Source organism: Gallus gallus, chromosome 5, assembly GCF_016699485.2.
Source record: "Gallus gallus isolate bGalGal1 chromosome 5, bGalGal1.mat.broiler.GRCg7b, whole genome shotgun sequence".
Lineage (NCBI taxonomy): Eukaryota > Metazoa > Chordata > Aves > Galliformes > Phasianidae > Gallus > Gallus gallus.
The window spans coordinates 7,809,195-7,834,796 of record NC_052536.1 but is presented as its reverse complement, the minus strand read 5'-3'; the positions used below and the strand labels follow the sequence as shown (position 1 = coordinate 7,834,796).

At 41.0% G+C, this 25,602-nt stretch overlaps 2 protein-coding genes across 5 annotated transcripts in view; one reads left to right on the top strand and one right to left on the bottom strand.

Moving 5' to 3' along the window:
* Positions 1 to 1,235: 1,235 nt before the first annotated feature.
* DKK3 (dickkopf WNT signaling pathway inhibitor 3) lies at positions 1,236 to 23,465 on the bottom strand. Of its 2 annotated transcripts, none has more exons than NM_205125.2 (7): positions 23,227 to 23,465; positions 21,115 to 21,252; positions 20,588 to 20,671; positions 7,017 to 7,109; positions 4,943 to 5,087; positions 3,370 to 3,526; positions 1,236 to 1,778 (listed from the first exon to the last, which is right to left on the bottom strand). In NM_205125.2, exons 1-7 carry the CDS (start codon positions 23,413 to 23,415, stop codon positions 1,532 to 1,534), a joined length of 1,053 nt encoding a protein of 350 aa, NP_990456.2. In that variant the 5' UTR covers positions 23,416 to 23,465; the 3' UTR covers positions 1,236 to 1,531. The 2 variants fall into 2 exon arrangements, with proteins under 2 accessions (NP_990456.2, XP_015141823.1); XM_015286337.4 differs by having other exon boundaries at positions 1,236 to 1,775.
* MICAL2 (microtubule associated monooxygenase, calponin and LIM domain containing 2) overlaps positions 22,647 to 25,602 on the top strand; it is a 159,770-nt gene continuing 156,814 nt past the window's right edge. For all 3 annotated transcript variants that reach the window (XM_046942224.1, XM_046942222.1, XM_040702113.2), the window contains exons 1-2: positions 22,647 to 23,045; positions 23,684 to 24,048. The gene's annotated coding sequence lies outside the window, so the exon portion shown is untranslated. The remainder of the gene's footprint in view (positions 23,046 to 23,683; positions 24,049 to 25,602) is intronic.

Sequence of the window (25,602 nt, the reverse complement as noted above, 5' to 3'; positions counted from 1 at the left end):
TAAGCAGTAGGGGATGCTGTTTGGGAAGAAGCTCTGAGAATACGTGGCTGGAGCCTTGCGACATCTTTCAGCATGTCCAACAATAGATGGTGAAATCAGTACTCCTAACAATCATTAACAGTGGAAGAACCATTGTAGCAAACCATTGAGATGGCTGAGAGTCAGTGAAATGGATCAGATTTTATTCTAGCTTGATATTGATTTTTTTTTTAAATGAGCAGTGTTAAAATGGTAATGCTAACATTCATGTTTTTAACACAGATTAGTACCTATGAAGTATATTAAAAGCAGTAACTACTTCTTAAAGAGTTTTCTCTGGATATAGACAGTCAGGAGGGAGAAGCATGACTCTAAACATGAACAAGCTATTTAGGTTGTCTTACTGCTTGGTTGAAGTAATGAACTTGTGTTTGCTGTTTCTGGATCTCCCAGGGCTAAGTGATGTAGTATAGTGTATAGAGCCCTGAATTGGAATTACCCCAGAGGGTATGTTCATCAAGTACAGAATTCTGCCATATGTGGCGCTGTATTTAGTTACAAGGCATGGCTTACTTGTAACTGCAGCTGTGCTCCTATATATGTATGTATATAATGTTTATTCAATGTAGAAAAGAAAACTTATATGCTTTGTATTTAGCCTGTTTAGCTGTTCTGCAATTATTAATACTTGATTTTGATAAGGAGAGACAAAGCTCTAGACTGTCGAGTTGAAAACTCCTGTATAGAAGCCAGTTATTCTTACGTGCATGTATGTATGTAAACATTTGTTATTGACGTGGAAAATGCTGTAGACTACTTTCCTAATAGAATGACCCTTACGCAGTGGAAGAATCCAAGGACTATTCTATATGGAAGGGCAAAACTCAAGGGATATTCTGTAATTATGGAATAGCCATTCTTATATTGAAGTTTGATGCTGAACAGATGACCTCCATTACGCACAACAGAAAAGGAAGAAAGAAAAGAAGCTCTGGGTATATTCATCAAAAAGGGTAGGCATCCCTTCTTTCCATCTTTCCTCCCAGAATGTGTGTGATACGAGTGATGTGACACCCAAAATCTGTACTGAATATCATATTTCAAAAAAAAAAAAAAAAATCCAAAATTGCTGAAATGGGTGACTGAGGTGGTATTAAAGTGGTATTAAATTTCTTACTCCAGAAAAATAACTTCAAGTGTGTGTACAGGAAATACTTAGCAGTTGTTTCTGTAGTCACTAATAACTTGAGATTATGTATGCTCCGTGTGTTTTTTTAATGAGTACGAGTACTGATACGTTTATTTCTGCTGTACAAAGGAAAGGATTAATCCAAAGGAAACACTGATGCCTTTCTCATTTGTCTTTGATGGAAAGTTTGGTCCAAAGATTGAGTGAATTCAACATGAATTTGAACATGCAGGTTTGGTGCACGAAAACGGATGCTCAATGAAGATGTTTATTGCACTTCTATCCAGCAGTATCTGTTAAGGGTGTATGTAAGCAAGACACTAGACAACAATTTCTAGGACTAACTAAACTGGTGTTTGAACTTCATATTTCATCTCCCAGAAATAGGTCATGAGCCGGGTCATGCTCAGACTTCACACCTGCTTGGTCCTCCAGGCTTTCTAATTCTTTACGCACTTCCTGAATGACGCTGCTTTCTTCGTAATCAGAAAGAATATCTCTGGGTATTAAACTGATAAATGGCATCTCATCCATGTTCAAGGGATCTTCTTTTTCGTTTTTCCTGGTTTCATTGGAGGACAGTTCACACACAGATGTAGTACTGTGGCTGCTGGAAAAAGAAAGACGTCTGGTCATACAGTACATCTCACGTTATTCTTGCTAGTTCTTAATAAAATTCATCATATCCTGCCCCTGTAAAAGCATACTAGCTATATAAAATTGTCGGGTCCACCACAGAAGACCCTGTAAACATCTGATTGCTTCTTCACAGCTGGAAAGTTGAGAGTTTTCTACTTACAGAGTGAGAACCAAGTTCCTAATAGCAAAGCGTGTTTGGTACTACGACACAAGGTGGCAGTGGATGTCAGCACCGTCTGCCCCTCTGCCAGAATCAATCATGGTTAGTCCTTTCTGTTAATGTAATACTAAGGTCAGAAGACTGTCCAGCTTAAAAGAAATGCAGAAGACAGTGTCATGAAACAGTAAAGCTGGGAGAACTGAGTGTTATCTATTTGAATAGATAGATCTGAATAGACATGTAGGTGTATTTGGTGCTGCTTTGAAAAGTGGCTCTGGTTGCCTGCAAACGGATGTCCCACTTGTGATGCGGGGAACTTCTAAAAGGAGCAAGAATGATTTAGACTTGTTGGCAGAGGAATAGAGTTTGATCATCGTGCACCTACTTTGCACTGCATAGGACAGCATAGAGTCACATGTCACCTTGCAGTCTCTAACAGGGACTGCTACATGTGCCAGGCACCTTGCAACAAACACGTGCTTAAAGCTCTCTTTCACTGGCAGTCAAGGGTAAACGGACTAAGGATGTTCTTTAGGCTTATTTTGTGTACATTTTTAATAGTGTGTTCAGCTTTTTAGGCCTTCTGAGTCACAGAAGACTATCTGTGTTCTCTAGGATATAATTAGTATTTTCAGTGTGCTTTATCATACAGTAATAACATTCAGCCAAGAGTCATTCAAAGCAGAGATGGACTTTCTTTTTCTCTTAATAAAAATGTTTTCTGAATTCACCATTCAAGTTCCCAGAATCAGCATTATGTTGCTGTCTGAGTCATTGGCAGGTGGTATGCACAGTATTTATGTATTTATGATAACCCTAAACAGATGATCCTTGTGGCTATAGCTGGATGGTTCTGTTCCATTCACTTCCTAATTGATTTCTGTTTTTCGGTATCCTTACCTGACACGTTCTCCTTCCTAGATGTAGTATCTGCTGACATACCTTCACTGAGATTAATGGTACTTGCACATTAACTGCATTTCCTGTGCTGAATGGATGGGATCAGTTCTGCTTGCTTCCTTAGATCACGTATATGAAACTTTACTATCAAGCTGCTTTTTGTGCATAAGGAGTACAAAGAGTCATACACTGAAGGAAGAAAATATTAACCTATGTATAACCTGCATTTCTATCACAGCTTTGCTGTCTTGTTAAAAGCTAATGTAACGAAATTAGTAGTGTGGCAACAAGCTTGAAGAGCTTATTGTTTTACAGGTAAGTCTTTGCCAAACTCAGGCACTTCTGTATAGGGCAAAGCATAAAGCCTCAAACAGCTTCAAAACTAGTGATGAGAAAAGCCATCAAAACACTCTGTAGTGTGAAAGGGTCAGCAAGTTCTGTCTGTATTAGAGGAACCCAACAAAATCTCAAGCACTTTCCTTGCTCATGTTATGATCTTTACCTCTGAGGTTGGCAGATCAAGCCACTTGCACATGGGCAGCGCTCTAGTACTCCATCAGGTTCCAGTTCCCAGGTGATCAGGTTGAGAAGTCTGTTTGAAGGATCATGGCAAGGTTCACCTTCTTCGGGTAACGGAGTGCACACAGGAAACAGCAGTTCTGCATGCCAGAGTGGATGAGTTTTATGAGAAGTTGTTAACTGTCCGCTAAACCGAGATGACCTAACTTTTAATACATGTACAAGATATAAAAAAAAAAAGTCTCAATGTCCTTTTAAGTCCTATGCAGATTAGGGAGCCATAAATAAACATTCATTCCACTAGGTGGAATGTTTATACTACTTGTGGTATGGCAGAATAAAGTGTGGAGCGTTCAGAGTTATTCTGTAATTGGCTTGGTCACTGTATACACAGACAATGTACGTACATATGTATATGACTTACTGGTTTTTGATTCCAAAACTGATGCTACATGGAAAAAGCAATAGGCGTTTATGTTGAGTAGTCTGTCTTTCTCATTTTGGGGTCAGACATTACAAAGAAATCTCTGGTAAAGCTTATCAAAACCTGTAAATGCTTTAGGAAGATAACTCATGAAGTACTCTGAAACTTGCTGAAACCAAACTTAGTTAACATTAGAAGTTCACTATGTAATGCTCTAAATTAACATGGAAAAGCTGAACAGACACATTTGGCTTTAGTTTTTGTGTTTCAAATGAGCTTTTTCCCCTCATTCTTGTGAAAAGCCCTAGCAGCCTGATCCACTGCTGGATCAACTTTCAGACCAACTTTCAGGGAAGGTACAAAGTCATCTGCTGTTCTTAGCAAGAATCAGAAGAAAAAAACAACAATATATTGAAGTATCTACCTGGAGTAAAAAGAGATTTGGAATTATATCCTGTTACCGATAAGTTTAGGTCACCTAGGTTAAAAGCCCTGAAGAACCAGTAGGCAGAAAACAGTAACAGAAGCTAAGCCCTGACTAGGCAGGATTCAGGACTGATGTCAGGTCTGGTATCTTGTTCTCTTTCCTTTCTCTTGCAAGTCAAGTTTCATGTTCCTGTGTAGATTGACAACATAATCTGGAACATCATTCCATTTGTGTGTCCAGTCAGCACTGCATAGTGCTGTGCCCTGGAAGGCTCGTATCAAGCTTACAAGTATGAAGTACAGCTGTAGTCTGACTTGATGGTCTGCTTCCTCTGATACAAAGAAGAAAACTACTAACAGTAATCTCCTTGATTTCTTTCATCAATTTAAAATTCTGTTCTATGCTGTGCTGAGTGAAAACTTGACACAGAACTCTGTGACTTCTAAATGACTGCGTCTTTCTTTCAAGGCAGTAGATTTTTGTGCTTTTTGTGCTCTTCCCCTCTAATGTGTGTGCACTAGGCTTTTCTTTCACTATTGTGCACCTCGATCAGGCTCATTCTTGCTCCAAATTTGATTAAAGCTTTTCTAATGAAGTTACAACAGTGCACATCCCAGCCCAAAAACGTTTAACCACTCCACTTGAGCAAAAGAGCAGGATTTTAATACTGTATTATAAAATGAATGAAAAGCAAAACTCGTGTACCTTTCTGAAAAGCACAGCACGTTCCTGGGTTGCAGTCATGTTGGTTCTCACAAATGGTACCATTTTCTCCTCTTGAAGTGGCTTTCCTGCACTCACCCCAAACACAAAGCTGGTCTCCGCAGCATTCAACATCTCGTGAGCAGTGCTTGCAAATGGAAAAAGCAGATGACAAAACTGTCACTGTAGCACTAATTGCCTGCATCAACAGACAGCTAAGCACAGATTTAGACCTTCCTTCTGAAGACAGCTGCATAGATTTCCTTTAAACATGTAGATGCAATATTCCTACTGTTTGAACAGAATTTTCTAGGCTCTCAGCTCAAGCACGTATAAAAGTATTTGCTAGTTGGGCACATCCACATCAGAGCAATGGCACCCCTTCTATACTTTTATGCTTTCAATCCCATGAAATCTGAATTGGTTTTTAGCATGGTCATGTAAATTGGTCAGCAGCCAGACATCCTGCAGTGTCCTGTACTTAAAGACAGCCTTTTGTCATCAACAAAAATAACAAATGAAACATCACCAGTGGAAAACGTTGCTGATTTTTTTTTTTTCCACTATTAAATGCAGACCATCAGTTACAATTTGTTCAGAAGGATTGCATTTAAAGAGCAGTGGAAAAAAAAAATCTTAGCAAAATCCAATTTTTGGTTGTAATAAGAACCAGACTCCATTTGTACCCAAGAATCCTATAAAAATATTTCCGTGGAGAAAAAGCTCTGTGAAAATCAGAAGTGCAAATCTGAAGCTGAACGCAGCTTTGACTGACAGTTGTCCCAGTGTTTCAACTACACACATGTAATAAATCAAGCCAGTAAAAGCACTGTGATGCGTTGTTTCTTTTTTTAGGGTTTTGATTATAATCTAAGATTCCTGGTAGGTCAGCATTTTCACAGCTTTTTTTCTGTCTGTGTAAAGCCCTGTCTGGGCAGCCATACAAAGTCAGAATTTCGTTGCCAGTGAGTCCCACAGGAGGTACTTAACCCAGGGCAAGAAGTAGGACTACACTGCTAATTATGAAGAAGAGTATTATGTAACTGTGGGGGGTCCAGCTCAGGGAGCTGATACAGCCACCTTCAGTCTGAGCTCGCTTTGCAACAGGAGCGTAGCTAGGACCAAATTTGTGCTTTATGCTACAAACGCTCTACTGAGCAGTGCATAGAAAAGTGGAGCCTTTAGTTTCAGTAACATCCCAGCTGATTTTTTAATTCCTGCATGCTAACACGAAAAATGATCATTGCAAGACAAGAAGAGTAAGCTTTCTGAATGACAAGACCTTATCATTCAGGCCTTCAACTTGAATAAGTGTTGAATCCACTGAAGCCAATACAGCTCCTTGAAATGATCAGTCTGGTATTTTCAGAATCCAACTGATTACGTGATTTCACTGCAAGGTTTGCTTAGTTGTAATTTAATAGCCTGTAAATGCTTTGAAGAACAATTGTTTCGTGAAAGGCCATCAGCAAAACATAGTGAAAAGGGGCAGTTATGTAAAGCCCTTTTTCGACAAACTGCTTTTAAACTGTATTTTCACTACAGAATAAGCCTGAATTTCTCAGGCACTGTCACCTGCAGGAGGTAATTTAACAGCCAAAGCTATTGCCAAGAACATTTCTCAACTGAAAAGACAGGGATTTCCTCCTTCCTTAGGTTCAAGGATTCAAATAAGGTAAATGATGTAAGAGGATCATTTATGGCAGTGGTTGCACTACAGCATTGCACAAAGTTGTCAGTGCAGGGAAGAGTTCAGACTGCTGCTTTGAGAATCAGAAGCTAGAAATGACCAGTGACTGTCAGCTGAGCCTTAAGAACTGGCACACTCTTTGCCCATTCTCCTGGTGATCTACAGTACATTAGTTCATGCTATCCTTAGGCAACCTAACAACACAAACTCGTCAAGAGGAGTAGAGTAGAGCTTCAAAAGCCTATTAGAACAAAAACCTCATAACTTAGTTGTATTAACAGAAAGCTGTGTATCTTGTCAAGTGACAGCTTTAATTTGTTGACGTTAATAATTCACGTAGTAAGTTTTTAAAGACTCCATAAAACCACAGATCATTTCAGGACTTACTGTATGCTGGGTTTTACAGGGCTGACACTTGTATTCAAAGGTGGAGAACTGGCAATACTTTCCTGTTTCACAGTCTTCATCAATGATACACTCCTGAAGAAAAGGATAAAAATGTAGTTTACCACTATGACAGGAAACTGTACCTGTTCTTGAAATACCAGGCCTTGACTGATTGTATTTCTTATTTGGGAAGCATGAAAAAAAGCTGTCTGATTCTTCATACAACCCCAGTTCTGTAACAGAACAACGCAGCTGCAGAGCATTAAGTGGCTTCACATGTATAAATCATTAATACCAGTAACCTCAAGAAAATTAACACTGTCATTGTTCTGTTATTTAGTGGGGAAAAGAAAAAGCAACAAGGACACACAACCTGAAGACGTTAAGACATTTGCAATAAAGCTATTTTACTTATATTAGAGTTCTATCATGATTCCTTATTCGCTGTCTTTTGAAATGAGACAAGAGCAAAGGAAAGAGGCTACTCTCCTGCAGCAGTAGCCGACAGTATCTCAGAACCTCAGCAGCATGTCTCACTTCCCTAAACAAGTAATGATAACCCTAAGGTGGAAGGGAGATGTTCTTCTCAGGCAAAAAAAAGAAAAAAGCTTTGCAGAACATGAGCTGTTAGGCAAGCATCAGCTTCTGTGCTGAAAAATGTAGTGCTTCTGTCCATGGCACTGGTGACATTAAACATTCCTGGGAATGCTTCCTAATGGTCACCTCTTAAAAGTCAAGCAATTATGGAATCAATTTGCATGGAATGTATTTTCACATGGAATGCAATTTGTCCAGGCTTGAAACAATGCAGCCAGGAGAAGAATAAGCCATAGCACTGTTTCTGCCCGCGTCCATTCTACTGCATCCGCCACTAGTTTGTGCCATCATAAAGCTGATGCTATCTTTCTGTTATTAGTCAGTACAAAATAATAAACAAATAAATACTCTCCAATACTCCTGAAGAAAGTGGCTGCCTATTGGCTGCCTACTGGTGTTAATCTCACTTCTGCTCAAGTCAGTAAAGTTACATTGGAGTTATAAGCTTCTAGTTACGAAGCAGTCATTGCAGCTGTTTTAAGAGGTTAGTGTGACTGGATTTAGGCTGCTATAAATCAGCATAATGCTGTTGCAGCTTCATTATTCCAGCACAGTAATAGCACGTTCTGCTTGTTTGCTTTTGTGCTGCTCCATTATCAGCTGGGTCAAAATCCTGACGTTATACAGTATCTTTAAATGCTTGTGGTTCCAAGTTAGCAGTTGGCTGCTTCTTCTCAGCTTCTGTATTCTTTCTGGCCAATTTTCTATCTGTAGCTTTGTCAGCTTCTTTCTTGAATCCCCCTGTATAAGCCCTACTCAGATGAAACTATACAATTCCATTCCCGTTACGTCCGCTTTCAGGCAAACAGCCAGGTCTGCGTAGTCAGTTTTTCCAAATGTCCCTTTCCACAGAGGAGAAATTTTGCTGTAATTATTTTTAAGCTTATGGAATAACCCTCTCTCTACCTCTACAACCAGCTAACAGCTAAGTTGCAATTCTCCAGTTGCTGCTTTCTCTTGCACTAGTGAATCCCTTTTCAAAAGCCTCTTCCCCCTCTCATTGAATCACATGCCACCAGCTTAGACCCCAGACTTCACGAGCTTTTCAGCTGGGGAAAAAAACCCTTCAGAGTTTCCTTTCCTGGTGTGTAAGAAGCTTGTTTCCATAGACTCTCTCCAAGCTGTGAAAAGTTGTGCCACACTCCAAAACGGCTTCTTTCACTCAGATTTTATAATCCACAGGCAGTGTAAAGCACTCAGCAATCCTTGCACATGGATCTGCACGTGTAACCGTTTCTCCTTTTGTTCATTCCTTCTAGCCAGGCTGCAGCCCTTTTCTAATCAGGCTACCTTGAGACTCAACAGTTGCTAAATCAGAAGCAAAACTAAGCATCATCATCAGCTGCAATGGACTTTGAACATATCCATGTCTTTCTGGAATCCTGCAAAGTGAGGTATTTTCCAAAACACTCTTTTTGCAGAGGCAATGATGTGTAAACTGAGGAGAGGGAGTGTGGCGTCTGACATGCAACAGAGCACACAAGATGAACAGACATCTTAAAGACAGAACTAGCTACACTTTTAATGATGCGTATCTGTCTGAAATCCCTTAAGATCAGAAAAATCCCAGTTCATTTAGCCTAGCAGCAAAGGAATGTGCTCTTTGAGAAGTGCTCAATAATAATGCAGAGTGAAAGTAGGATTGCCTGTTCATGAATGAGTAACTACTATACACACACAACAGAAGCCAGGATGGAGAAGGATGTGATTCTGTATCCTACAGCGAATGTCCAGCAACACCTGAAAGCAAGCTGGGGGTTAGAGGGTTAGAATCTGTTCCAAAGCCCACAGGGAAGAAAAAAGGAAGGGAAAAAAAAACAACAAAATGCTGAAATTCATGGAAAAGGTTCCTTGTATTTGCATTAGAGTCTAGAAACAACAGCTGCTGAAAGAAAACTCAGTTGTCTTTGGCAGATTATGCCAGAGCTGCCATTTCCTTTCTTAAGAAATGATTCGTTCCCACACTTGAGATTTTTAATAATGACCGATGGTGCTGATAGTGAAGTATGGTTGTAATTCAACTACCAGAAATCTGAAACAGACGCCTGAGTGTGAGAAGTGGTGTAACTGGCCTTGACAAGGGCATTTTCCTTCCTGTTGAACATCTACGTGTGCATGGCAAGGTAGAGCAGAAAAGTTTTCTTGCAGTCTGATACAACAATTAACACCTCACCACTAATGTGCCTTTGACCTAGAAGGCAATGCAGGCTGTTTAGGCAGACTGTCTTTGAGTGGTGGAGTGGAGCCAACTGTGGATTGAATCATGTTATCCTCTGCCCATATAACGCACTGAGGATAAAGAGGGAGAAGCAAAGGATATCCCATTTGAAATTACAAAAGCAGAACTACTAATCTACTTTCTTGTAGAAACTCTCTTTTACTTGCAGTGTTTATCTGGTTTCTGCTGCTCACTATGGAAACCTCAGCAATCCCATCTGCTGGTGATATATTACGTACTGAAATCCTGTTCATTTCACTTTGCTCTTTTTTTTCCCTTCATTCCTAATTAACTACATACTTTTTAACACCTTAAGCGTAGACTATAAAATTCTGATTTGACATGACAATCCTGACACTGGCTTTAAAAATAACCATTGATTTTAAATTAAAAAGTGACATTTAGCCGATCTGTTCCCTCTCGCCACTCATCCTCCCTCCCACATTCTGCCTAAAAGTCCCTCTTCAAAGATAATTTTATAGGAAGTTTTCTCTTCACTCTTCATATCTTCAGCTATTATTTGTCTGGGACAGGCAGGTGACTACCTGGAATAAGCTATACTTTTTTTCCAGGCTCTCAACACTTGAGCTTAGTACCCAAAGCAGAGGAAGAAGCTGTTAATGACTATATTCATACTCCCAGTGGTGACTAATACATTTAACAGACCTAGACACAGACCACCAGGGCTCAGGGGGAGCATATGGAACAGAAAATGTTCCTGTGGGTGAGATGCAACAGTAGCAGAGGAACTCAGTAGCTCTTTTATGTCATGGTGCGCTGACTGCTCGCTCTGACATGAGAACATCAGTGGGATTCAAATGGGAGAAATATATTTTTTAATCCCTTTGTGAGCCATATGGCCTACTTTGCTGGCTTTTTTTTATGCAGTTGTGTTTTGTGATTACAAACCTTTTGAGACTAAGAAAAAGGAGAAGTAGGCTTTTGTTTGTTTGTTTGTTTGTTTTTGCCTTGGCACTGTCAGTACAGCTGTAAGCCAAAACAGTCCATTTTGCCAAAGATTTCATTCCTAAACCTTTATGGCTTTCAAATTCACAAGCCATAAGGAGACAAAGATCACCGATACCACACAGGTAATGAAGTTTTGTCAGGAGTTACACAGCAGAGGAAGCAAAGCTAAAAAGACAGTTGGTTCAGCAATTATAGAAAGATGTTTTGGTACGACCTGGAAAATGTGTTACGGCACCTCTTACATTCTACTATGACAACCCCACTCAAAAGCTTCTCTAAACAAAAAGCCCTTTTAGGAGTTTCTTAAAAGCACCTAGTATAAATAAACTTCAACATAAAACTCATTGTTATCATCTAAAAATGGTAGCTAAAGATCCCTCCCAGCTAGTCCCAGGGCTCACCGGATTGTATCTGTGAGATGACATAATTTTAACCGTAGCTGAAGTGCTCCAACAAAAGCACTTGCTCATGTTGAAACTGGCATTTCTTAGCAGTTAGCACTTCTAAGAGTTACTTTTGTGTTTGCATATCCCCTTCTAGTTTTCGTTTTAACTTCTACAAGCCACTTCACGTTGGGCTGGTCTCCGTTACTCCAACAGATGGCAAAAGCTGCTGAGTAGTAAGGAAAAAATACATAAAAAACTATTTTATATCCTACATGTATTACATATACTAAAAAAAATGTCAGAAATACACATAATGGAATATTGTCTTACGAAAACTGCACCAGAACTTGAATTGCAGTAGTGTTCCAGTTCCTAATCTCTCAGTTGTCTAGACAGAGCACATAACGCATTCACATTTATTGAGATACGAATTAATTTGCCTTGAAATATCTCAAAACCTCTGTAATACTTTCCAGCAGAGCAAACATCTTGCTGCTGTCCTGCCAAGTACATAGTGCTCATAAAAACAAGGACTACTGTTAAAAAAAGACATACTGAAAAGATCAGACATGAGTTGCAAATTATGGTATTAATCACATCCCAGAGCTGTGTGGGAAAGATGTCTATTTATGTGGCTCTTCAAGAGGAATGTGACTTCTGAGATCAGAAGTAATACATAAAATAGAATCTGTTCCCTCAATTTTGCCTTGAGCTTCTCAATACAACTAATCTCACCCTTTTCCTTTTCTGCTTTCAGGAAAACAACATTTTAAGAGGATAAAATCTCTGGTTCTCCATATGATATATATAAATGAACATAAAGTATGTGTACATGACAGAAGTGGACACTACACAAAGGCATCTAAGCTTGACTTAAGGTTCCAAAAGCAACCAACACAGCTACATTTCTGTCAAAAAGCCTAGGGCATTAATTAGGGAGGTTGTAGTCAATAAACCACCTGCCAGCAAAACTAATGTAAGAAGTCCACAGCCTTCTGTTTCATCTGCTTACTCGCAGCACAGATACAGCCATCCTGTCATGGATCAGACAGTTCTGCTCCTAATATTTCAGGTCACAAATTAAAACAAATAAATAAAATAAAATAAAATAAAATAAAATCACACTATCCACAGCTTCAATGAGTGGAGACTGCAGAGAAAAAAGAAACTACACACAAAAGCAAAAAAAAAAAAAAAAAAAAAATCCTGACAAATGCTTTGGGATACTGAGAGAAGCAATGCCAAGATGCTCTGTCAGATCATCTCTTGTTCATTAACAGCGAAAACCATGTAATAATTTGATGGCAGGTCCCTGTGCAGAAGTATTCACTTTATTTTCCTCCCTCTCTGTGTTTTTCTCAGTAAGCAATATAATAATCTGATCCTGGCAAGACTAAATACAGTCTCTGCAAATGCTCCTGAGTAGAAAACAATGTAATGTACTTATTTCAATCTACTTTGCAGTGTTATCAGAGGAGGCATATCAGGAGAACTATTCAAATCTGTCAGAAAAAAAAAAAAGAATACAAATAATAATCTGGCAGTGAATTAACTTAGTCTGAAAATTCAGATGTAGCCAGCTAAGAAAGGAGCAGAAGTCTGCGTGTGCATATGTATGTAGCCTTTGATGTATGTTGGGCTACATATTGCAGTAGCTATCTGTAATAGCGGAGCTCTCAGCTCTAGAGCAGGCAGGACAGGTTATACCATGACATTTCTGTTCTCTCCTCCTGGTTGTCAGGTGTACCATCAGCAAGGCAAGATGGTAAAAGTTCCAACAAAATCTTCCCTCAGGCCTTCCTGCAACTCAGTGCCATGCTACCCACTCTGCTATTCTTTTTTTCTTTGTAAATATAGAGAGGCTCTACAATTAGACAAGAGAAGGAATGTTCTGAAGGTAGGGAATTTGAGACCCAAAACCAATAGCGGTGTGCTCCACGTTTAATTGTTTCATGTTAGGAAAACTTTTTCACATAGTTTGGGACTATCAAATGAGGTTAAAATATTCATCTGTTTATATAAATTCTCTTAAAGATTTTGCAAGAAACAGTCTTAACTGAAAAATGACCCTACCTCTGGTTCTGTCAATGGAAGAACAATAATTCTTTGATAACCAGAAGATCTGTCTAAAACCTTGTGGTCTGTCAGATTTTGGTTTTTATTCTGAACGTCTTGAGATATAGTAACAGTTACAGAAGCACTGCAAAACCGTGCTACAAAGTTCTATAGTGACATTATGCCTAAGTAGTTAGTTAACCATACAAAGAGGCAGCCCTCATTAAATGGTGCATTCTGAAACTGAATTTCTATGTAGGCGTCTCTTCTCTCTACAACTGGCAGCTACAAAGTTTCCATGATTCACTACCAAGCTATGTAAATTTTGAACATTAATAAAAACAATCCAGAGTAGCTGTACACAGCAAGGATGTGAAACATCTGTGCAAAATGAGAAACACTACAGAACAGGACATCTGTACTCAATAGCACCTTGCTGATCCTAATCGCTCAGTTAAGCGTGGAGCACTGGGAATAAGATGTCAATCTGTACCCAATCCATTACAGAACTTATTTCAAACCCTGAATCTTATGTGCCTTGCTCTTATGTGATACACATTCTCAGTAGCTTACGGTTTCAAAAAGCTTACTTGCTATGTTTAAGGCATGAGCCAAAGATAATACTAGAACAGAAATGCATGGATAAGAATTCACCTACAATGGATTTTGCCTATAATAGAAGACTGTGTATAACTGCTGTTACCATAGAGGAAAGGGAATAATGTATTTTCTATGAGCTGTAGATAGAAGAATGGGTTTAAATTACAGCAATAGAGACTTTATAGTGAGTGTAGAAAAGCACTGGAGCGAATTATCTCCAGTGCTGAAGGATTTTGAGAAGAGATGAGATGAATGTCTGCCTAAGGATGGAGTTCCCTTGCTGAGACCTCTGATAAATCTTGAACTCAGGAAGCCCACTAGGATTCTCCATTGCCTGACACTGAGATGTGAGTCTATCAACATGCCGTAAGATGCTTCTTCCTCCTCCTAGGATGAGGGGGCTTTCTAAGGGAACAATGTTCAGGGATTCCTCATGTGATGTAAATTTACAGAACAGGGTGTAAACAAATCTGAAACTCCCATCCCAAAAATCTTTTTACCAAGAATGATACATCATGATGTGTCACTTGTTGGAAGGTGTGGTCTCGTTATAAAGTTGAGAATTTGAACAGGTAGAAAAGGTGGAGGGGGATTCTCCCTGTAAGCTTCAATGGTAAACCACCACGACATGATAACTCCTGAGTGCACTGGTATGGTTTTCCTCAGCACTATCAAAGTTTACGTAGTCCCTCGCGAGGCCAGGCAGGTGCTCACCCTGTATAGAAGGCCAAGCAATCACAGATCACATTCATTTTTTCTCCTACTCACATTTAGGCAAGCCAAGGTAATTCTAGTGATTTTGATGAATCTATTGTCCAGGGAAAGGTTAGAAAAAGCTTAAGCTTATTGCATATGTAATTAAGTGTTACTGAGCCAACATCCTAGCCACCCTACGTGTGACAGTGCAGCTTGTATATATGTGACCTTTGCCAGATTCTAGCAGCTAAAACTTACTGCTTAATTAGATAACATGTTTTCAGCTAGAACTGCTAGAGCCAGTGAGCTAAACTATGTAAAACAAAACCACTGGAAAAACAATATTTTTTGCTACATGTGTCTGTCCAGAAGAAATATTGCTGGTGAACTTCCACCGTAATTCTTAATGGCTGCCACCAGCCTATGTAAAAGTCTTACTTTCTTGATTGTTACCTCACACATTTATTTTCTATTAAGTTAAATAGGTATATCTAATAGAACTAGAAAGCGAAAACATTCCTGATGACTTGTTTTTATATCTCCCTATAACTTATACGTTATCTGTAGGACATTTTGACAGCCTTGGTTCCCTAAACTCGACATGTTAGGTCTGAGAAGGCTGCTAAAAGCAAGGAAAAGGCAAACAACTGTTCTTTCGATTTACACTGCTCCCTCACCATCACTTGTGTGCACATTTCTACCAACCCATATTCAAACAAGGAAGTAGATAACTAAACCTGATGCACAACTCCCCCAGATGGAAAGTTTCAGACAAGGCAGATTTCCACAACGAACAAGAATGCTGAAAGTTTTAGAAACGGTGTATGACTGCCAGGTGAGCAGTGGTGAAGCAGTGGATGGGCACTGCCTCTTCAAGAGGAAGTCTGTTTCGTAGCTTCCTAGGGGTAAACTCATTGATTTGCTGGTGTGTTTTTAGTGACATCATGACTCAGAACAGCGAATCATTGTTAGGCTCTGTGACTGTGTTACGGTAATAGGGTGGGTGGTGGTGGGAAAGTCTTTTTCCCTTCCCTGTTTAGCTACTCAAAGGGTAGGAGTTCACACAGAAAACAAATGCCGAAGCGGTTCCTCTTCAGCATGAACCACAGGAAAACGTGAAAGAAATCCCAGTCACTCTTTTTATTTTTCTACTAGGAAAGTAAATTCACCAAAGTTATCTGAATTATTCCAGACTTCCACTGACACAAATGGAAGCAGCATTTGGTGCCTTTAATTAGGAGTAACCCATTTGCTGCTACATCAGTTCTTTGCCTGTAAATCTGAGCCACTCCCTAAGGCCAAAAAGAAAAAAAAGTGATAATGATCTTTGTCCTCCTCTGAGTTTTGGTTGTTGTTTTCACCTAAAGCACCTGGTTTGCTCCATCTCTCAGCAAAAGGCACCTTGCTTCTCTTCACTCTGATAAGGTCTAGCAGCTGTTTATGCTTGCTTGTTTGTTCAAGTTCACCAAGCATGATATCTGAATCCATGAAAACTGCAGTCTCACTTTTCTTCACATCATGTCCATTGTAGCCTTATAGTATTACAAAACCACCTTATATCTGTACACACCATCCATTCCTGATACTCTGTGGACCCATAGCCTTTGCAGGGTCATCTGTCAGAAAACAAGCCAGACCAGAAAGGACTAACATCAGTAAATAAAGATGTGGAAGCAGCCTCTGACACCTCAGCTGATCACACAATTTCCCCACCATTCTTCCTTGGAGAAGTTTCTTCTTGCACGAACAGAGGCAACACACACATTTTTCAAACTCTATATGACAGCTCTTTCCATGCATTGAGGCTAATTGTCAGATTTTTTTGGCAATAGTTCAGTGAACATCAGATGATCAGTAAAATTTCTGGTCTTAGAGATACACCCTGGCTGACACCAAGGCCATCCTATCATTCATGTGCTGAACTAAACTCCTTAATACCTTTTGCATGAGTAAGATGCATTTTGTGCTTATGGTATTAGATACAAACACTCGGGGATATGTGCACATTCCATTACAGCTTTTAGTTAAGGTAGGGTATATCCCTTGTTCTACAAATAATATATATATCATATAAGTATTCCGGGTGCATAAGAGCAATTCAAAATGCTAATTGCCCATTTTTTGTCATCTCAGGCTGTTACATCCACTCTCCCTTTGGACCCATCTTCACATCCCTTTCTACTCTAACAAACACAAGCTACTTGTCCTCACAAGCTGTATTTGCACTTTCCCATCAGCTTCATATTCAAGAAAGAGAAAAAAAAGGGGGGCTTTCAGCAAAACGTTCAGTATCTGGAACTTGTCTGGATGATGAGCCCTGGCTCTCTAAGACAAGCCAGGAGAGGGTTTTGCTTGTTTTGAAGCAGTATACTGGTATCCCTATCCAGGCCCCTCATGATGACTATCAGAATCCTCTTCCATTAACTGGGATCAGAAAGCCCAAAACTAGGTTCAATTTGCTTGGTTGCTTCAGGTGTTTTCCAGTCAGACAACTGAAGACTATGGGCAGATTGCTGCCACCAGACAGGTTAACAACCTGTCTATAGTTCCCCCTTTGAAATGACTGCTATTGTATGCTATCCATGCATTTCTTGCAAAGCAGAGCAGGCTGGCTGATTAACAGAAAAGCAAACTAAAAGTGCAAATGAATGGAATGATTAAGCATACAGAAACTACCAGATTTAGATATTATGGGATTTTTGACTAGAAAGAGACCAGGATTTTAACACAAGAATGCACTTAGTTTGTTGACAAGTTAAGGTTGTCAGCTGCAAGTCACTACTGACTAGAAGTTCTGCAAAAAATTAGAACAGCAGAAAAACAATAATGAATTGACCCAAACACGGGACTAGAAAGCCCAGACAAGTATCTCCCTTGAGATACTAACATGCCAAAGGGGGCAGATATCAACAGCAAGATTCTACACATTCAAATTTCTGCCGCCAGCCTTTCCCCTGCAGTGCTGCTGATGAACAAATGGCAGTTTCCATTCCATAAATGCTTCCTTCTCAATTTTCAAAGCTCCTTTTCATTTCAGCACTGGTAGGAACTCCTCTCTTTGGAGCAGTATAAATTGCAGAGTGCAACTCTTGTGTATGTGGCTGAGAACATGCTTAGGGAAATCATATATAAGTTGCTCAAAAAGAAATCAAGCAGCTCTGTATAATCACATATAATCACAGGGAACTGAAAGCTTGGTTATGATGTGCAACAGCTTGGCCATTTAAAGTAGATTTTGCTCTAGAAAGCTCTACCTTGCAAGCTGATGGGGGAACTAGAACCCCAGAAATTAAATATTAACTATGTATGTTATCATTTTCTATTTCTTATTGTCAGAGTAAAGATAAACCTCTTACTTAAAGGCTTACAAATACTTTAAATGGTCATTAGAACAGGCATGCTATCTATTCTATCTCTACAACTAAACCTTTAGGACTTTGGAGCTTTTGTTATTCAGTTACTTCCTTAAATTCATGTATCAGGGTCAAGCCATATTTAGTCAATAAAAACAACAAACACAATTACTTCCAGAATGTATCAAATCAGCTTGTAAAAGCAGTTTCATAGTGGTACTGTCCTCACTGTCAGAGCCACAGCATTCCAGACAGCAGAAATAATAGCTTAGTATCATAGGGCTTCTCTCCTAAGGATCTGAGTGTTTGAAATGACTGATCAGCTGCTGTGTTTGCAGAAGGCAGTGCCAAATACACCTGCGTATACAGGCAGATACCCATCCATCCACAAAGAGAGCAAACACCTTACACAGAACCACACTGGAAGCACCTCCCTTTACTCTCCCACAAAAACAAACAAACAAAAAACCACCACACAAGATGACCTTTACTTTCTAACCAATGAGAAGGTGCAGCTGCGTGCTGAAGAGCTGCTGTTTCCAAGGCCCAAAGGAATGCTTTTTATTGTGCCAAAGCCCATTGATAAGTGCATGATACTCCTCCATTTCCCCGGTATACTCTCCCTTAATATTAGCATATTTAAAAACCTGTTTTGAGAAAGAGAACTTAGATACAATAGATTTGAGTTAGAAGACAGTTTATATAAAGCACTACTCAGAATGCAACTGAGAAGAAAGACAACTAATCTTTGTGCAGCAAGTCTTACCAGTACGAATTTCATTTCCTTTTATTTTTCACTTTTCATGCTTCAATTTCATTGGTTAGGCTAATGTATCACAACCGAAATAGAAGCAGTCAACAAACCAGAAAATATTTTTATTTTCACCTCACAATAAGGAGCACTGTTACTTTACGTTCTGTACTCAGTATTTACTGAGTTTTCTCCTGGAGCTACTACTTTCATGTGGATGATAGGCTATGTTCCCTATGATTCTGTGAAGTAAATTATAGAATATTTGAACCTTAAACCTTAAAATCAAGTGAATGTAAAACCCTGCACAGACATAAAAACATGCTACCTATTGCCTGCTGGATTGAAGCCTGACATCTGTGCTGGTAACTGTCAGGCCTCGCTGACATCTGAGAAAGTGAATGTTGGTCTGGGAATGTAAGTGGCGCCTCCAAATAACGCAGCACCTCTCAAGAGCTGGGTCTTGGTGCCAGAAATGGCAAGCAGCCTTGTTCTTCTGGAGGCTTGAAATACTGATAGTCTTCTAACCACCAAAATACTACCAACCAGCCATTCAGTAACAAAGAGCGCAGTCCAAAGAAAATACCTTTATGATGCAGAGTCAAAAAGAAATCCCGTCTGAGGGAGAAAAGGGAGTAGGAGAGGGGGAAAGATTATGCCTAATGTTATTCTAATAGCGTATCCCCACTACACGTATGCATATAGACACACATATATATTTGTATTACAGATATGTATGCTTGTATCTGTTTGCAAAGAGATTTAGGGTAGTACAGGCACTGTGATTCGAAAAGTAGGCCCGATTTATTTTCTGTGAAGCTGCTTTTCCAGTGCTGGATTTGACTCATCAGTATGTGGAGTTACCACTCCAACACATATGGTTCGTAAGACACCTATTTCCCTACCTGTGAGACTGTTGCATCAAGATTCAAAACCCCAGAGAATGAATATGAACCAAGGGCTGTGGGTTTGCAAGTATTATTAATTACTGTTGTAATTGTGTACAGTGTACATTTTAGAGTAGGTTGTTCGCTGAGGTGTTTGATGAATTCTCATATTTACCACCCAATTTTGTACCTAAAGAGCAAGAGCTGTGTAAATCATTAACTTTTACATGACAAGCCTACACAGCGGACCTATGAAGCAGGTCTGGCTTTTAGCATTCAGTTTCCCTCCAAGCATAAAAGTTGAGTTTGTGTGATAGTATGTACCTATTTCGTTTATTTGGCAGAGTGAAGATAAAAACAAAAATGCTGTTCTAAAAAGTCACCAACTTGAAGGATACCTGAATGGCTTCAGAACAGTGGTCTGCTTCCCAGTGTCTGCCTCCTCTCAGCCTCTGCTATCAAAATTTCCATCCTCAGAACAAAATGTCAGTATCCACCCTTTTTCAAATGACTGTTAATACTTAGGGCTACAATTAATTATGCAGACTACTTGTTGTGTTATATTCTTTTCATCCAAAAGTGTGGAAATAGAAGCATGTTTTTTCTGCTGACTCCTCAAAACAGAAAATCTTTATTTTCTAAGTGTTGAAGTCTCTTGAGGAATTTCTCTGTGAAAACCAAAAGCATGGACAGGGCATTTGTGTAGCACTGTTATACCAAGGGTTTATGCACAGTCACTGGTAAAGGCTGTGTAACTATCTTCACTATTTGAATACAATGCTTACATTTGATGGACAAATTCAATATTCAGACTAAGTACCTCAGCCACAAAGTTGAATCTCTCCTTATGCTTTATAATACAACATTCTTATATTAAACTAATGAAAAGCAAAAACAGATTACAATAAAATCCATTCTGACTGCTTACACATAGTGGTTTTCTGTGTTTTAAACCATCTGGATATACAGATATGTCAAGTCACAAACTATCACGTTCTTCAGAATTATGAACTGAAAGTATTTGCATAACTTTCAAGAGGAAAATGTGTATTCACTTACATGATTTCTTTTGTTTTCTCCACCCTTTATAGATGTAATAATTGTCTCGGAAAAAATTGTTGATCCAGTTCTGTTATCTGTAACCTGATAAGACACACCCCAAAAAGGCAAGAAATTGCATTTATTAGTGATAGTCCATTGTTACTCTGAGTCCTGTATTCCCCTATAATTAAACCTCGCCCCCTCCTTCCCCATTTTTCAGGCACTCAGATAAAAACCTTAGTTGAGGGGAAAGAAGAACTATCTTAAATGTCACCATAATGAAGATGAATGAGAGATGATCATTCTTTTATGATCTATGTAATTTCCCTACCTGTGTTCTCTTCAAAATAATTATTTCACATTAAACTTTATGACATATACCCCTAAAGTTATCAGTCAAGCAAATAATAGACAGTAAGATCCCAAAGTAGTCATCATCAGTAAAGTTTGTGCTTCAAATTTCTCCCCAAAATGTGCAAAATTATTTTCACTTTTGAAGAAAAGGTCATGAGGATGAACACCTTGCTATATATGTTTTCACATACCTTATCAATTTCTTGATGAGTCTGAACAGTTTTATTACCAATTCTGGTTTCTGTGTTGGACTCATTATGGTAGGTGGGAGGTAAGTTTTCAAAGTTTACTTCTGACAGTTTTTTTGCCCCTTCTTCTTCAGCTTCCATCTGCCAAATGGAACAAACTGAAAATTAGCAGCAGTCATGCAAAAGACAACAAGTAACATTCCTTTTCCAGCCCTCAGTAATGCCCTGATTAATTGTGTGATGCTGTTACTATAGATCCTGCTGTATGGGAGTGCTTACTCAGCTGTTTCAGACAGCAAACAGAGCAGCTCTTTTCATGGACTACAGAAACACTGGGGAGCTAAATCCCTGAGCTCTGGACATTTATGGTAGATATGAAGTCAAATTCATGTGAGGAGAAAGTGTATTGAGACTAGTGATGATTTGGTATCTGCACAGGCTTTCTGTTTTTCCCCAGAAAAAACACTGAACACTTCAGTCCTTCCCACCTAACAAAGCGAAGAAAATATTGTGGCAGGACAGAGCCACAGCCAAAGCCCCCTGAAGTCAACAGGAGTCCAATAGGTCAGGGTGCACACAGCCAGAATTTCATTCTCTTTCAGTTCCCATTGTTTTTGACAGATGAAGACTTACCACAGAAGAGATGGGGAGAATACTCTCTGAATCAGAAAACAGAGTAAGCACAGCAAAAGGGCAGAGTCTTCTAAACACTACAGACCTGGAGCAAGTTTATTCACTTTTGTTCTTTGCAATTTCTGTAACAAATCAGGAAACACTTCTTCTCCTAAACACTGCAACAGGCTGCCCAGCAAGGTGGTGAAGTCACTGTCCCTGGAGGCGCTCAAGAGCTGTGTGGATGCGTCACTGAGGGACACGGTTGAGGGGGCAATGGTGGTGGTGGTGGTAGGTGGGCAGTTGGACTGGATGATCTTAGAGCTCTTTTCCAACCTTAATAATTCTATGATAAATTCAGCCAGGGTGAACAATAGAGTTTTTCCCAAGACAAAATGTCTCTTTTTGGCGCTACTTTTAAAGATGGTTGCAAACCTCCTCAAGAGCAAAGCATTGGCTCAGTAACTGAGGCAACCTTCCCATAAGGAAGACACAGATTATATCTGCTCCCACAAAACTCACGGTATCCATCTTTGTGCTGTGTACAGACCAGTCCTCAGTGAGAATAAACATGACCTATAAGTATAGTAAAATCAGCAGAAATTTTTGCTATGTCCTTATTTATAACCAAGCATAATTTTTGCATTCCAAAGCATGCTTTTTTTTTTAAATGGTCTGTGTCAGTGTGTTTACAGGCTCCATGAGATGGATGACTGGAGCAGACTTATCCGGCAACCACCCAGATAACCGTAACGGGTCAGAAATGATCTAATTACAGTAAACAAAAGCCTGTGTCCCTGGTGGACTGCGACTAAAAGGGTTTTTGGACTCTGCAACTTTTCTAAGTGAAAGAGACCGCCTGGAAGGAAGGATCTGAATGCGATGGGAAAAAAAAAAGCCCAGCAGGAGAGGAATGCGGGAGTGAATGTTGTGAGTGCGATGCGAGGCAGCGGCTGAGGTCTGGCGTTTGTGCCCGGCTATGAAGCAGCTCCTATGCGATTCGGGGCAAGCCACTTGCGATCGAGACGTGGAATTACGTTAAAAATAAGGTGCTTCCCCACATACTTCTTCAGGATCGCCTTCCATCTTTCAGTCCTTGCTGGGGATCACCTCGCCCGCCTTAGCTCCCGCACAACACCAACATTTCTCTGCACCCGTCCCCTTGCCACGTTCCTGCCGGGCCCGCTCGGACACCTGCCTGCAGCTCTCCCTCACGCTGCGGCACGGGGGTTCTCTCAGCGCCACCCGCAGCGCGCGCCGCCAACACAGCGCCAGCGCCGGCGGGAACGAGCACAGACCGCGAGCAAGAGCCGAGGAGCAGGGTAAGGAGGCTCGGAACCGACGGAAAGCGGTGCCTGTGGAGCAGAGAGCGCTTCGGCTGCAGCCGGGAGCCCCGTCGGGGCACGCGCTGTGCCGCGCGAGGAGGCGGCGCGCGGCCCTCAGCCCGGCGGCGGCGAGGGGCGCTGAGAGGAATTGCCGCCCACCCCGCCGCGCCTCGCTCACCTCCTGCACGGCGTTGCGCAGCTTGTGCTGCGTGTCCTCCATCAGCGCCTCCACCTCCCGCAGCATCTCGCCCAGGCTGGCCGCTCGCCGCCGCCCGCCGCTCCCGGCCGCGGCGCAGCACAGAGCCGCCAGCACGGCCAACAGCAGCAGCCATCGCCGCCGCGGCCCCGGTCCCTCTCCCCGCCGCATCCCCGGCGCTCCTCAGCCGCCGCTGCCGCTCGCCGCTGCGGGCTGCTGGCGCGGAGGCGGGGCGGCGGCGGGCGGCTCCTCAGCGCCGGGGCGGCCCCGCAGCCCTCCGCCCGCCTCGGCCTGGCCCGGCCCCTCAGCCCCCGGGGAGCGGGAAGCGCGGGCGGGAAGAGCGCGAGCAGCGCGGTGCGCGGGGGGGATGCTGAGGTAAAAAAGCTCCGTGGGTTTCCCCTCAGGGCGCAGACCATCTTTCTGTTGGTTTTTCGAACAGGTTTAATGCAAAGAGGATGGAGGGAGCTGCCTCACATCTCCGTTATGTGTTTTGCTTCCCCTTCTCCAGCGAGGCGGCTCAGCAGCTGTTATCAGCGCTGCCATCAGCCGCTTCTCCGAGAGCTGATACGTCCGGCATCTGCCTGCCCAGCACCTCGCCCTACACGATGGCTTCTTTTCAGACTTGTTTCCCCCCAAAAAATCCAGCCAACGTCGTCATTTTGTATCTGCGTGCATCTTCCTCTGCCTCCATGCTACTTCTCCTCTCCGTGCTGCACCCCAGGGATTCCACAGACGGTCGAGCAGTGTGGTGCCAAGAGAAAACTGTCCCGTGCACCTCATTTAGCTTTGGAGCCTGGAGGAGAGGTAATAGTGAGCAAAGTATTTTTGCAGAAAATATCTGTTCTGAAAAATGTCCCACAAATGGATTATTACGGTCATCGCCAGTATAAATTCCAGTGTTGCTGGCAGACTGAGGAGGCTTGCTAGCAGAGAGCAGCACAGATGGTTAGAGCCCATCTGTCCAGAGGGAAACCCTTCCTCCAGCCTTCCAGCCACAGCGCATCACAGGAACGTGGATCTGGTTAGGTTGGAAAAGGGCCTTGGCGTCAGTTTTGTTCGGTGCCACAGAAGGTTTCCTTCTGGATATGCCATAAATCTCAGTGTACCAATACAAGAGTGGGTTTTCTGTTTTGTTTTTTCTTTAGGAAAATCTTCTCAAACTATGACATTCTAGTAATAAAATGTGCTAGGAATTAACAAATTAACTTTATTCCATCCCAGTGTAGGAAATACAACATGTGAAAGGATTCTGCAATGGCAGGAATGTGCTTAGATAGCATATTCCTCTGTCCTTATGGTTAGATTTCCAGTTTGCTCACTCAGACCAGCTTAATAATGCCATTGACCATTGCCACAAGTGACACAATAAGAATTCAAATTTTCTTAGTGTTGAGGAGTAACTGAATGTTGTGAGAACATCTCCTGAGCATGTATATTACACAAAAAAAAACCCTGCATCATACAAAACCACACGATCAGGGTATAATTTATTATTAATTTATGAATTCAGAAAGATATAATGAACTGGTAACATTTGGAAAATAATACCCCAGAGATAGTACATGGAGTCTTTAAGGCCTAGGTCAGCCTCAATACAAGAACCTTACGTTTGATTGGAGGTAAAAATGTCACAGTGAATGCACTCCTGTCAAAGGCAGCTGTCATCTGAATCAGTGATTCCAGAGAATAGAAACTGCCTTCTGCTTGGATGAATTTTGAGACAAAAGAGCATGTTCTTGAAAGCAGTAGGGTAGGGAGTTGTGCATGTTTGATTTATTTCTTCCCACGCATTGTTTACTCATTTAAAGGCAGTGCATTATATCCTTTGTTCTGTGTTTCAAACATCTGCTGTTTTACATGTTCATTTACCATTTAATTGAGTTCTTTTCCCTTACCAACAATTGTACTGTGAACAATCAATCAATTAGCTGCAGAAAAGAAAAAAAAAGCAAGTTGTCTGGCCAACCTATGAAAAGGCATCCCTCTGAATTGTTTAAATATATACAACATCACACAGCAATACAACAAAGACCAAATCTTTCATCAGTAGGCAAAAGTTCAAGAAACTGGAAGCCTTTATTCCCTGCTGAAGTAAAACGGAGAGGATGAGAGAGGGAGAGCACAGCTAAGGAAGAGAATTAAAAAGTGATGTTAGCAGTTTCTTCCATCTTGAGCCATATGTTTCTTGGCAGTTCACGTGAATTTCCCCTGAGAAGGCTGTACCATATGGCTGCTGTCAAGCTGGAGTGTCAAGCTGACACTGCCATGAGGTCACCCACTGCCAGGCTGACCCCATCAACTGCAGAGCAATTTGTGAGCACCTGCAGGAGGTCACTGCCATCTCTCACCCTCTGAGGT

Excerpts from the sequence above, each read along its gene's own strand:
- DKK3 (NM_205125.2), bottom strand. The coding sequence starts at position 23,415 with ATGCGGCGGGGAGAGGGACCGGGGCCGCGGCGGCGATGGCTGCTGCTG. Across the intron at positions 21,253-23,226 it reads TGCGCAACGCCGTGCAGGAG|ATGGAAGCTGAAGAAGAAGG; the intron begins GTGAGCGAGGCG and ends TCCATTTGGCAG. Across the intron at positions 7,110-20,587 it reads GAGAAAACAAAAGAAATCAT|GAGTGTATCATTGATGAAGA; the intron begins GTAAGTGAATAC and ends CCTTTTCTTCAG.